We start from the raw sequence: 14,245 nt of genomic DNA, 5'->3' as shown, positions 1-14,245 counted from the left end.
AATAGAGGACACAAATTACTAATATCAGAAATGAAAAAAGAATATCACTATGAAACCCATGGAAATTAAAAAGATGATAAAGGAATATTATAAACAACTCATATCTTTATGAAATGGACCAACTGGTTGAAAGACAATTTTCCAAACTTCATGTAAGAAGAAGTAGACTATTTGAATAGCTCTTTATCTCTTAAAGAAACTGAATCAATAGTTAATAGCCTTCCAAAACAAAAAGTACCAGGCCTGGATGGGTTCACCGGTGAATTCTACCAAATACTTTAGGAAGAAATGATACCAATTCTCCTTCAGAAGACAGAAGTGGAGGGAATAGTCCTCAGTCATTCTTTGAGGTCAGCATTATCTTCACTCAAAACCAGACACAAACATGACAAGAAAATGGCAGACCAATATTGCTCATGAACATAGATGCAAAAATCCTCAGAAAATGGGAAGTCCAACAATGTGCAAAAACAGTTATACACCATGACCAAGTGGGACTTATCCCAGGTATGTAAGGCTGGTGCAACATTAGAAAATCAATCAATGTAATCTATCACACCAGCAGGAAAACAAATAAAAAGCACATGACCATATCAATAGATGTAGAAAAAGCACTTGATGATATCCAACACACATTCATGATTGAAACACCATAAACTGGGCATCGAGGAAAATGTCATCATCTTCATAAAGAATATCTACAAAAGCCCTACAGTTGACATCCTACCTCATGGTGAGAAACTTGAAACTTTACTACTCATATCAGGCACAAGGCAAGGATGTCCCTTCTCACCACTCCGCTTTAACATACAGCCGATGCAGTAAGACAAGAAAAGGAAATAGAAGGTATACAGAATGGGAAGGAAGAAACAAAACTGCATTTGTTCGTAGATGACATAATTGTGGAGAAGGTCTGAAAGAACTGACCCCCAGAAGCCCCCCTATAACTACTAAGTGATTATAAAGGTTGCAGGATATCCAGTTAATATACAAAGACCAATCACTTTCTTTTATACCAGCAGTGGACAACTGGAAATTTGAAATAAAAAACAGAATACTATTTACATCACCACCCTCAAAATGAAATACTTAGGTTTAAAGCTAACAAAATATGTATAAGATCTATACAAGAAACACCACAAAACTCTGATGAACAAAATCAGAGAGAGAAATAAATGGGGAGATAGTACGTGTTCATGGATGAAAAGACTCAATATTGTCAAGACGTCAGTTCTTCCCAGCTGGATCTGTAGGTTCAAGGCCATCTGGTCAGAATCCCAGGGAGTTATTTTGTGCGCACTGACAAGCTGATAGCCTCTATGTCGTCAATGACCACCCCTGGTAAGTGAGTCCTGCACCTTTTATTCACTATTAGTGTGCAGGGATCATGCTACACTGTTATTTTCAGTTGTCTGCATGGCCAAATGGACCGTGAATCCGTGGGAGTGGAGCTATGACTGCTTTGGGCACAGGTGTATTCCCAGAGCCTAATTCACTGCTGGACACAGAGAGGCTCTTAGTAAATGTGTGTTAAATGTTTAAAAAGGGAAAAAAAGAATTGATGGCTACTTTCAATGAAGTACAATTTAATTTGAACAGCAATATTTTAAAGGCATGAATGAAAAACAAATAAAATTGGTCATCGGGACCCGCTGATGAAGACAATGCTTTCAGATATGGAGAAACTGAGGCCCTGTGTGGGACAAGCCTTGTCTGAACATGACCTGCTGAGCACACAGAGAGTGAGCTGCAGGGTCCAGTGACTTGGAGTTAAACCTCAGCTACACCTCCTACCTGCTCTGCAACTTTGGACAAAGCAAGTGCCCTGAGCTCCCTGCATCCCAGACTCTTCATCTGCAAAGTGGGCAGACCTACACTTCTGGGATCAGGGGTGGCTGTGGAGGTGAACTAGGATGATGTACAGACAATGCCTGGTAACAACCATTCCATCCATACTCTGTCCTGGCTCCAGCCCAGTGCCTTTCACCACTCCGTGCAAGGTTCTTCATTAGTGGGATATGGTCAGTCCTGAGGCCACAGCACCAACCCTTTTGTTTATATGCTACCATCACCCCGCCACCAATACAACAGAACAGAAAGGTACGTACAAATGCCACGGGGTCATTGCTGCGTGTCCCCACGATGCTGAACTTCTTCACATACGAGTTGTCTTTCAGAGCTTCTGCATATGCCTTGAGGGTGGGTATGGGGATATTCTGCAGAGAGAAAGGCAGGCAGTGACCAGCAGCCCCTCCCGGGGGCAGGGTGGGAAGACAGATGGGGGCTCATGCTCTCACATAGGCAGCCTGCTTTGTAGCAAGTCTCTGACCGAAAAGTGAAATGGGCAAAGGATTCCAGCTTTGCTCCACATGGCTTGGATTTGGGGAGAACTTTCTGGTAGGCAGATTGAGAAAATCCTCCCTGAAATTTCAGATGGGACTCACAACTCCCTCCTTGGGCACGCAGAGGCCAGAGAAGAGGCAAAGTCAAGGCCGTGCATGCAGAGGAGTGCTGTGCCAAGAACTGGGGCCTGGGGCTGTGGGGGCGGGCAGGGGCTTCACCTCTGCCCCCGCACTGGCAATGTGTGCTCTGCTCTGTGACTCTGGGGTGGGGAGGCTCTCTTCCCTTCCCTGGGCCTGTTTCTGGAAAACAGAGGTGTGCCAGGGGCTTGCACTAGATGATCTTTAAGAGACATCTGTCCCTGAGGGTCTCAGCCTTGCAGCACGTAAGAGGTTCCTGGGTAAGCTTTACAAAATGCTGATGCTTGGGCCTGCTCCAGACCCACAGAGTCAGAATCTCGGGGCGGGGCAGGTCTGGGCACTGGCACTTATTTTTTGATTCCTCACATGAGATAGATACACTGATCTAGTCCAACCGCCTAAGGTACAGAGGGGAAACTGAGGCCCGGAGAGGGTGAGCCCTGGTTGAGGCCCCACAGCCCCATCCCCTCCACGCCAGCATCCGGTGCCAGGGTGCACGGTTCTGAATGGTGCTGGTGTCTCCCTCTGGGCACATGGCAGACAATGGAGGCACCCGAGAGGGACCCTGGCTGGGTTTTCATGGGTCTCTCATTTCACAGCGTCACTTTAGCTCCCCATGGGAGCAGAGCACGGGAGGCCAGGTGGCGGAGAACAATGCAGACGCAGGTTCCCAATCTGATTGTGTCGTGGGGCTGGCAGTCACTTCAGGGAAAGTGGAGAAGGAGGGAAAGAGGAGCCAGGGGGTGAGGGGCCTGCTGCTTGTGTTACTCCCACCCCCTCCCGGAACTAATCCCACTGGCCTCCGGGCTGAGCAGGTGGGCAGGCAGCTGGGCTGCTCCTGAATTCCTCCTGCTGGCCGTCCAGCGTAGGACTGCCTGTCCATCTGTCCTTCCTCTGCCCTGGGTGGTCACACAGGAAGTGTCCAGGGAGATATGGCTGGCAGCTTAGAATACGCCTTCAGAGATGTGGGCCGACAGCCCCCCTCCAGGGCTGTAGGATGAGGCTGAACACGTGCGTGACTCGGCAGCCGTGGTGGTTCAGGGGTGGCCCTGCCAGGGTGTGGGTCACCCAGGAGCCTGCCGGGCACTGGGCTTTCTAGCCTTGAGATCCCCAAGCAGCCCTGTGTGTATGTGTGACTCACGATTTTATCTCAAGGAGCTCTGTGTTTTGAGTGACGTGGCGAGTTTCCCAAGGTGAAGCTGGGATGGCGGGGGTGAACATCTGGGCCTGCTGTCAGACCTCTGACGGAAACCAGGGCCTCAGGACATGCTCGTTTGCGCTGTCGTCACCGCCTCGGGAAGACTGCGCCCCTATTCCTGATCCAGGAGCACCTGGAGCCCAGACGGGCCCCTGCCATCTCTGTCTCCCTGCGGCCGAGCCTGGCTGTCTGCAGCGGGTGGCACGGCTCTCCCACGGGGTGAGGTGACAGGAGCTTACCCGGATGTTGTTGAGGTTGACCTCTTCGAGTTCCGGGTCATTCCTCTTTATCCGCTCTAGCGTTTCCTCCACGTCAGTCGAGTTGGGCTCTTCGTCAGGCACAGGCTTGTACTGGGTTGGTTTGATCACACCTAGAGGGACCCACAAAAGGGAGGTGGCTCACAGAAACACGGGGACCCCGTCCCCTCGACCCAAGCAGGCTCTGGAGGGAAGTGGTAGCAGAGGTCAGGGTCATGTGGAGAGGGTGTGGCCCTGCTTGGACTCTGGCTGCACAGTCCTGCACGAACTAGGTGACTTCCTTAAAGTCTCTCAATCTCGACATCCTCGCCTTGCAGTCCGTGAGCAGGGGCTCTTTGAGGGCAGAAGGAAGCCTGGATGGGAAAGCAACAGGAGGCCTTCCGGCGGGGAGGCTAGTAATTCTCTCGGCACACCCTCTTGGGGCCAAAACTCCAGCTGGGCACAGGGTGCCTGAGCAAGTCAGACAATGCAATGTGGGCCCGGGAAAAGACAAGGAGGCCCACGAAACAGGAGAGGCCCCCAGGCCAGCCCATGTGGATGCATGGACATCCGCGGGCAACGTGGAGCCCAAGCCAGTGGTGAAAAGACACGCTTTGCGAAGAATGGTGTTGGGACCATGAGATATCCATCAAAAAAAAAAAAAAAAAAAGGAAACTTGATCTCACGTCACAACACACACAGACAGGAACTCAGGGTGGATTGAAAAGCCACATCCAAGAGGTAAACCTCTATAGTTTTCGGAAGAAAACATGGGAGGCCATTTTAATAATACTGGAACGAAGAAGGCCTTTGTAAACGAGACACAAATCCCAGGGGAGTGACAGGGAAAGGTGGCTAGATTCGGCCACATAAAACATGCACATTCTGCCACAAGCCAGAGAGCACGAGAGGGAGGCAGCGAGAAATGGGGGTGCTGCACCTCCGAGGTGTCCTCTCGGGGGGCAGGGGAGGGGGCGCGGTGTACTCACTGTTGAGTCCCTCCTTGTTCACGATGGAGCTGCTGCCCAAGGCCTGGTAGTACTGCTGGTTGCTCATGAGCGTGTGCATGCCCAGGATAGCTGCGGGGACACAGTCGGGGATCAGCACTCGCCCCTCTCGGATGGAAGGGCCTCCCAGGCATGGACATTGTACTCCCTCGAACTTTGTGCTCCCAGAAATGGCAAGAAACACTTGCATGAAAACTTTTACATTGTCTTTGCCTCTCTCCTCATGAATGTCAAGTCTCTCTCACCGGCCTAGACTTCCCGAGTCCTCAGCCTCAGATTCCTAGGTGTTCCCTGATGTACCTGCCACTGGCACAGCCAACCAGACTTAGCACCAACAGATTTCATCTTCCCAGGCAGCAGCCTCTTCCTGTGGGTCTCCTTCCCCCGTCACCCTGCCATCCCTCAGGGTAGAGCCTCACTCACAGGGTGCCTTCACCAAATCCCCACCCTTTTACACTGCACCTCTTGTCTGTCCCTCCTCCCACCCCATCACCTCCGTCTTGGTTGAGGCCCTGCCATTTCTTGGCGGTACTGTCATGGCTGTGTAGTCACCAGTGTCCTGGTCCCACCCCCCAGCATGTAGTACAGAGCAGCCAGAAAGATCTTCCTGGAGATGTACATCTGACCGCCTCACACCTGTGCCCAGGCATGCTTCCATCCATGCATTTACTTAACCTCTACTGGGCACCGACATCCTGTGTCCAGGGGCAAGGGGGACAGTGGGGAATGACAAACATAGGATCTCTCGGGTGCAGCTAGCTTGCAGTCTGTGGCGGGGACAGGGCTGCTGAGCAGATACCCATGCAGTTAGAGACATAGGCACAGAGTGTGGCTGGCGTGTGAAGGAGAAGCTCCGTGTGCTCTGGGAGAAGGGAACAGAAGGACTTGGATGGGAGTGGTGCATAAAGGTTGGCCTAGGGAAGAGAAGGCAGGCAGAACATTCTGGGCAGAGAGAATGGCGGTGGGAAAGCCCCAGGCTAAGGGAGTGGAAGGAGGGGAGGGGGAGACGGGAGAGGGGCAGAGATGAAGCCGGACTCGAGGCGGACGGTGCAACACCCCGCTCACCGAACCGCTCGCCCTGGGCCAGAGGATCCACTGTGTACCAGTGACTCTCATCCGGTTGTGCACTGGAATCACTGGGGGATCTTCAGAAACCCCTGCCACCCAGGCCTCCCCAGACCAGTTACACCACAATCTCTGGGGCTGGGGCCGGGATGTCTGCCTTTGTTAAAGCTCCCAGGTGGTTTCAATGGGCAGCCAGGGTGGGGACACTGAGCATGACACGGTGCCCCTGAGTCCTCGCAATGACCCGTGGGAGTGGATTTCATTTGGATAGTCCATGTCGGATCCTGCGGGGTCTCGAGGTAAGGAGTTGGGATGTGTTTTTCCAGGTGCAGCCTGGGAAGCCACGGAAGGCCTGAGCGGGGCGTGAGCCACTGTGATCCAGTTCTGTGAGGGCTACTCCTGCTGCCCGGAGAACTGACTGCAGTGGCAGCGGGCAGGACAGAGCTTGGGGGCAGGGGACCGTGAGGCTGTGGCAGCCATCAGGGTGAGTGGACGGCGCTGGCCCTGCTTCAACAGCCCCATCCCTCCCCTACACTCTTCCCAGGCCAGGGCACTGCTCAGTAGGACCCTCCTGCTGCCGCCAACGCCGCCCCCTCTGCTGGTGGTTCTTGCCTCTCCTGCAGTGCCCGCTGTCGAAATGCCCCCAGTCGTGCTGCCCTATTTGGCGCATAAACGTAAAGATGCCCAGTTAAATTGCAATTTCAGATAAACGATGTGTTTCAGTATAAGTAGGTCTCAGTCAGTATTTGGGATCTATTTATATTAAAAACTTATCCATTGTTTATCTGAAATTCAAGTCCAACTGAGCATCCTGTATTTGACCTAATAAGTCTGTCCCTCAAGACTTAGAACAACACTTCCTCCCCAGGGAGCCTTCCTGGCTTCCTCCCTCTCCTCTGCTGGTTGTCCCACAGCAGCCAGTGTCCGTATCGCAGGGCGTAGTCTACAGGGGGTTGGGGACCTCTGGGGGCGTGCGAGCTTCCGCTACGGGACTATGGACATCCAGGGGCCAGGAAAGAGTGTCATCTCTCTTTTCTCCTACCTCTTCCAGAGCACAGGAAGCTTTGGTCAATACTATTTGCTGATGATTTTTTAATTCCCCTAGCCACTTCATTAGACATGGCTTCTAGTTAGAGAGAAAACGCCAGAGCTCTGAGGGAAGAGTCAGGAGACAGACCGGTCCTGACTGTGCCCCCAGTGCTGTGCGAGGGCAGTGCTTGGGCAGCTCCTTCCTCTCCAGGCTTCCATGCCCTCTGTCTATTGAAGGGGCGAGAGAAGATTGGGGCTGGACATACGATTCACCTGGGAACTTTGAGAAATTACCCATGCTCCACCCTCGGACAACTAACCCCGAATTTCTGGAGGTATATTTTTTAATCTCCTTGGATGATTTTGATGCTCAGTGGGAGCTGAGAACCGCAAAAGGAGATGATCTCAAAGTCCCTTCTGTTTCTCACATTCTAAGAGTCTTCTCTGCTAAAATTAGACCTGCCTGCTCATCGCTAAGGAGAACTGGTAGGGAGAGAGGCACTGCATTTTCACTAGCTCGCTCGTTTAATTTAGGCTGTGGCTACGTGGGCAGCGGGAGCTGAGGGCTGAGTCAGCGGCAGGTGTATCGGATCACCGCGCATCACCTTCTGGGGCTGCCCCTTCCAGCTCCCACACGCGGAGCGGCTCAAGGCGCTTCTGGGCTGCTGCTGGGATCGCAGGTCTGGAAGGGCAGTTTGGAGAGGTTGCTGGGATCCCAGGAAATGTGTGACCTCATGTGGCTGGCTGGTCTTGCTGAGAGTGTATAGAGAGGGGAAATGCATGTGGGGCTCAGACGATAGCCTCCTATAACAGTCCAGAAAGCAGGGGCAGAGGCAGGGCGGTTGCAGACAGGGCCAGGGGACAGAGGAAGGGGACCTGGGCTCCAGTCTGGCTTTGGCACGCATTTACTGGGTAACCCTGTCTAGGTCACTCCTGCTCTTTGGCCCTCAGTTTCCCCACCTGTACAGTGGGGTGCATCTGAACGCTGACCTCGAACCTTCACAGAGGACTAAACAGTCACAACACGGCTCATCTTTTTAACCTGTTTGATTTTTTAACCAGCTGCCAGGGCCGGTGCTGTCGACCCTCCGACTTTCCCAGCAGACTCGAGGGGGGAATTGTTTGGGAAAGACCATCTGGTGAGGACTCTCTGGCTTCGAAGTTAGTATTCCCAAACACTCCTCCACACACTAGGTCACCAGCGGTCCTGAAGTTGTAAAACCTCCCCTCTACTTCGGAATGTGAAAAGCAGATAACATGTATTCTAGGAGTTAATATCAATAGCAGGCCTAAGGGGGGGGGGGGAGCCATTCTGCAGCTCTGAGGAAATTAGGAAGGAAACTAGAAAGAAGGAAGGACAGACGGACGGACGGACGGAGGGAGGCGTGAGTGGCGAAGGAAAACAGCACGTGAGCAGCACCGGTTGCTTCATTCTTGGTCGATATTGGCAAGGCTGAATTTAGCACTGGGGAGTGTTATTTTTTTTAAATAAGTCTAGATCATCCTCAAAACTCAGAAAGGACTATTTTTGAACTCTGAAAAAGAACATCAAGTTTTCTCTCCGCTCTCTGCCTTGGCAGGGTTCACCCGGTCCGTAATCCCACTGAGGAAGCAGAGATAATGGCACACATTCCGGCCCCTCCACTGCCGACTGATCCGCTGGGCCCGGGGCCGGCGCAGGCATCCTAGGAACGGCCAGCCGGGAGAAGCTGGCGCTGGCCCAGGACTTGGGTGCCGTGGAAGGGCTCCTGGATAAGCCACACCCTGACTCTGGCAGAACAGGAGCCTGGGGGCACCAACAGGACACTGGAAGCTGGGGTGGGGCTGCCACCTGTCCTTGGGGGTGGCCTGGGGGTCGGTCCTTCCAAAGGGTGAGCCTCCTGACCCCCAGTTCCTGCGTGGGTCCTGTCCCACCTAAAGGCCAGGATCACATCCCTAACTGGGGAAGGGGCGGCACTGATAATGGCAAATGCTTGCAGATGACTCCTAGTGGCCTGCCCGCAGGCAGCGGGCAAGGCATGTGACCTCACGGTGCCCACTTCCTCCATCTGTAAAATGGGGACAATAAAACTTTCTTCATGGGATTGCTGAAGTCAATAAATAATAGGCAAGGCATTGGGAGCAGCTCCCATAGCCCCTGGGATGTGGTTGGTGGTCAGCAAACGTGCAGCCCTTCGTTCCCCAGAGACACTGCCGCTTTCCAAATGCCTCATGCACGGTGACAGGCACCAGGCACCAGGCACCAGGCACTGAGGTGAGCCGGTGAGCGCTGGTGTCGGCTTACAGCCCCCCCCCCACCCCAGCCGTCTGCTTTAAGGACCTCAGAAGGGCACAGTATCATGAACTGAGCAGATAATCATAATTAGTCATGCCAACAAAAATAAAGAGAAATAGTTTCAAGAAACCAACACAGAGACTCAGCCCAATACTGCAGTTCTGCTTTGGCACGGGAGCCGGAGGTTCTGAGGGTGCAATCATCCGATAATCCTTCCGAGCTGACTGATGAGGGGAGTGATGTCACGGAGGGCGATGGCCAGTGCGGGGGAAGGGGGCAGGGGACCAGGGCAAAAACAGCTCCGGGTGAGCCGGTGTGCGGGTGCTGCGCTGCAGTGCCGCCCACGCACCTCCTCACGGCTTGGATTAACCACCGGCAGTCCAGGGGACACCGGCCCTCCCTCCCAAGTCAGGGAAATGCTTCGGCCAAAACACTCGCACATGATTGGGATCTAATGTGATTTGTGTGGTTTTGACAGAACAAAACTTGAACTTCAAAGCAAACCAGTTGCGTTTGCTGAGTTAAGTGCACCGTCTCCGTAGGGGTGAGAGCCCCGCTGCTTTGGTACTTCACAGTGAAAATGAAAACCTTCCTCTCTCAGCCCTGACACCTTCCAGCCATTGCCCTTAGGCCTTTGCAAATGTCCTGCCTCCTGCGGAAAAGGCTGTTTGGGTTCAAGTCTATACACGGGCTCTCCACATTCACTCCTTGGGTCCCGCGACCTGGCTCTGGCCGGCAGCACCCAGGGTCGCCCCTCCTGCATAGTTGAGTCTTCTCACTGCCCCTCCCCCACATGGACAGCCATCCTCGTTTCTGCTCCTCACCCCCTGTAACAGATGCCCTCAGGACTCATGTACAACACCCACGAGAAGCCAGAGGATGTGATGGGCAGGAGACCAAGTCTGCTACGATTGGTGGCCTCGCCTGGCTTGTACCTCTGAGTCTCCGGCCAGCCTGAACCCTCATTCTGTCTCCCTCACTCTTGAGTAGTTTCTGCCCATTCTGATTTCATCTTGGGTTCCCAGCACATGTGTGGGTTCCTGGCCCCCAGGGGGCTGGCGTTGCCCATTTCAACTCCCCCCTCCACCTCAGCCAGGACACTTGCAGGCAGAGCCAGGCGCCACCGGCACCCCCCGCATCCCCACCCCTCCGCCCCCCCCCCCCCCCCCCCCCCCCCCGCTCCTGTCGTGGCCTCTGCCTGGAGCTGGACAATGCTAATGACACCCACACCTCTATGCTAACAATGCCACCAGGGCTCTGGTGTGCATCCCTTGTGGAACTCAGTACTTTCACATACAACTATTCCCACCTGGCTGGCCCACAGACACGTCAGAGGGAACTCGGTATCCCCCCGCCCTGGGCCTGCTCCTCTCCCACCGTTATGGGCTGAATTGTGTCCCTCCAAAATCCATGCATTAAAGTCCCCATCCCCAGTACCTTAGAATTTATTCCTGTATTTGGAGATAAGGTCTTTAAAGAGGTGATTAAGCTCCAATGAGGCTTTTAGGGTGGGCTCTAACCTAATCTGACTGGTGTCTTCATACGAAGAGATAGGGACACCAGGGGACACATGCACAGAGGGACGCAGAGGTGGCCATCTGCAAGCCGATAAGAAGAAACCAAACCTGCCAACACCTTGATCTTGGGCTTCGAACTTCCAGAAGTAGGAGAAAGTAAATGTCTACTGTTTAAGCCACATGGCCTGCGGCGTTTCATTACGGCAGCTCCAGCTGACGAACTCACCCCCCTTCCTTAGCGGCACCGCCATCCACTTAGTTTCTGGAGCTGGCAATCCGGAACGTGACTTGACTCCTCCCCAACCTCACTATCACCGCCAGACAGAGTCAAGCCCATCGTTCTCTCCCCTTCCCACTTGCCTGAGTCTCTCCCCACCCTATCCACCTGTCATCAGCGGGGTGACGGCTAATAGCCCCCAAGTCTGCAGAATGGAAAGGCCACACAGCCCACTGGCCAGGGGGCCCAGGGCGATGGGGGGCATGCGGAAAGTTTGCGGTGGCCAGACCTGACTCTGGGGGGACGCGGAATGCAGGCGTGGGGGCAGGGACTAGGCCGTAGTAAGGAGAGATGGTGAGGTGATGAAGGGCTCTGGAGACCGGGCTGCCTCCTGGAGTCGTGGGGCTGTTTGTGAAGATCATGTGGAAACACACGTGAAGACAGAGGGTGTTGTTTGTGTGACTATGAGATGGGGGGGTTCTGAGCTGGGCAAAGTGTTAAAATCAGGTGGCTTTGCTCCAGCCCCTGAGAACTTCCCAAACCTGAGATGCCCACAGCCTTCTGCCTGTCCCCCGATTCTCTCTTCCCAGGTGCCCTGGGCAGGATTTGGTGCAGGGTGGGTCCGGGGCCCCCACAGCTCCCACACCCCTCTGGGACAAGTTCATGGCTGCAACAGATGGCTCCATGGTGTAGTGGGTGTGGGTGGTTTTATCTCTATTTCCCTTGTTTGGGTGTCAGATAATGGACTTCTGTGCTAATATTCTTGGCCTACTCTAGTTCTTGCCGGACAGAGAGAAAGCGTTCGGGTTGACATAAACCATCCAAGGCTCCCTGCAGCTGGGGGGTTGGCTCCTTCTGGAGGACACGCGGGGCCTTCTGGAATGCCTTACCTGCGATGTCGCAGAGTTCGGCGTCCGAGGCGTTCGCCAAGGCCTCCTCCAGCTCCGGCTCCAGCGTCACGCTCTCCAGCACGGGATCCATCGGCTTCTGCTTGGGGACCCAGACCTTGCCTGCAAACACACGAGCGCCTGTTACAGGGAGTGTGCGGCACTGGGGCAGACTCTGGTGACAGCCTGGGTGACCGTCCCAGAGCCCTGTGGTCCCTCCGTGCTGAGAGTCCCTCTGGGGACCCACTGCCAAACATCCCCAAGGACAGGAATCGAAGATCTCCCACAAAGCAGCTTTCACCTTTGAAAAGAAGACCCTTATAGCCTGGTCAAACTAGACTGCTCGCTACTGGGAACACTGATCATTAATGTATTTGACCTATAAGTAGGAAAAAGATACAAAAGAAATGTATGTTATCATGCCAGGGTCTGGGATACCCTAACCAAAGGTTCTGATAGGAGAGAAAAATTTAGAACCCTCTCTAAACAAAGTAAATAAAATACACTCAGATTATTCAAAGTGGAATGGGAAGCAGGAAATGTCTCCTTGCCTCATGGGACATGATCTTTTTATTTTTAAAAAATATTTTATTTATTTATTTTGAGACAGATGGGAAGGGAGGGAGAAAGAGAGGGAGAGATACATCAATGTGTGGTTGTCTCTTGCATGCCCACCACTTGGGACCTGGCCAGCAACCCAGGCATGCACCCTGACTGGGAATTGAACCAGTTGACCCTTTGGTTCACAGGCCAGCATTCAATCCCCTGAGTCACACCAGCTAGGGTGGGACATGATATTTCTAAGGTGTCAGATTCATGACTGAACGAGGGAGCAACGCGGCACGCACAAGCACAGTCACTGCTGTGTCCCCCAGGGGGAATGCCTGAAGAAATCCTGGGGCATCCACACAATGGAGGTGCCACTGTTCTCATAAAGGACGATGGAGATTTCCACTTACTAAGAAGGCAAATGCAAAGATAAAATGTGGCAAAAGCAAATGTACAAAATAGCACAAGTCCTGGCTGGTGTGGCTCAGTGGACTGAGCATTGGCCTGTGACCCTGAGGGTTACCGGTTCAGTTCCCGGTCAGGGCACATGCCTGGGGTGTGGGCCAGGTCCCGGCCGGGGGCTTGCAGAAAGCAACAGATCGATGTTTCTATTATAGATCGATGCTTCTCTCCCTCTCTTTCTCCCTCCTTTCCCCTCTCCATAAAAATAAATAAATAACATTCTTTAAAAAAGATAGCATGAATAATTTAATTCCATGTCTGAAAATGACATCTATATATTCATACAACTGATATTTATTATTTCCTATGTGCCAGGCACCTGTCTAGGGGCAAGGGAATAGCAAGGAACAATGTACAATTTAGTGAAAGGAGCCAGATGACAAACAACTATGGAAAGTGACTAGATGGCATTGTGGAGAGAAATGAAGCCGGGCAAATGACCAGGGAGTTCTAGGCTGGGGGCTGGGGTCGAGGGAGGTGGGCATGTCCCTCCAGGCTGGGGGGTCAGGGAAGGCCGCACTGACGCGGCGGCCTGTGAGCTGGGAAGGAATGAGGAGGAAGCGAGCCCCTGAGGCCAGCAAACCCAGTATTGCCATGTGACCCAGAGAAAAGAACCGAAACAGACATTCAGATGGACACTTGTGTGTAGATGTTCATAATAGGACTGACCACAATAACCAAAAAGGGAGAAACGACAAAAAAGTTCATCAGGGGGCGGAGGGGTAGACAAGCTATAGAAGATTGCCTAGTTGTGAAAGGGAACGAATGAGTCTTGAAAACCATACACTGAGCGAAAGAAGCCAGACACACAGAGTCACCCACTGCGTGAGTTAATGCACAGGAGATGCCCAGGACAGGTACATCTACAGAGGCAGACGGGCGGCTGGCAGAGGAGAAGGGGAGCAGCAGCCCGTGGGGGACGGGGTGTATTCTGGGCTGATGAGAACATTTTGGTTGTGGACAGAGACAGCAGCTGCACAGCATTGTCGGTGTACTAAATGCCACGGAACTGTTTACTTTGAAAAAGTTCATTTTACATTATGTGAATTTTACCTCAACAAAACAAAACAAAACACAAAACCCTGCTCCATTTCCTTACTGACTGAGAACAGCCCGAAGAGGGGCAAGGATGGAAGCTGGGAGGTGGTCAGGAGGTTCCAGCCAGGTGAGGGGGGATGATGACTCGGACCGAGGGGGGGATGGGACAGGCGGGAAGGGGCAGGAGGTGCAGAGAGAAATGTCCAGAAGGAAGCTCACTAACTGGGATCAGTGTACATCTGTCAGTGGAGAAAAGACTTCGTTTTGTTGTTTGAATTGTTTCCA

General features: G+C 53.0%; 1 protein-coding gene across 2 annotated transcripts in view; it reads right to left on the bottom strand.

Annotated features, from left to right (window-relative positions):
- Positions 1-14,245, bottom strand: part of TMOD1 (tropomodulin 1) — a 72,320-nt gene that overhangs the window by 22,490 nt on the left and 35,585 nt on the right. For both annotated transcript variants that reach the window (XM_028517783.2, XM_036021955.1), the window contains exons 4-7: positions 11,915-12,034; positions 4,904-4,993; positions 3,918-4,048; positions 2,109-2,216 (exon numbers count right to left, since the gene is read on the bottom strand). In XM_028517783.2, coding sequence (XP_028373584.1) covers positions 2,109-2,216; positions 3,918-4,048; positions 4,904-4,993; positions 11,915-12,034 — 449 coding nt within the window. The remainder of the gene's footprint in view (positions 1-2,108; positions 2,217-3,917; positions 4,049-4,903; positions 4,994-11,914; positions 12,035-14,245) is intronic.

Source organism: Phyllostomus discolor, chromosome 3, assembly GCF_004126475.2.
Source record: "Phyllostomus discolor isolate MPI-MPIP mPhyDis1 chromosome 3, mPhyDis1.pri.v3, whole genome shotgun sequence".
Lineage (NCBI taxonomy): Eukaryota > Metazoa > Chordata > Mammalia > Chiroptera > Phyllostomidae > Phyllostomus > Phyllostomus discolor.
Note: the sequence above shows the minus strand (reverse complement) of the source record. Positions and strands in the feature narration are given on the sequence as shown.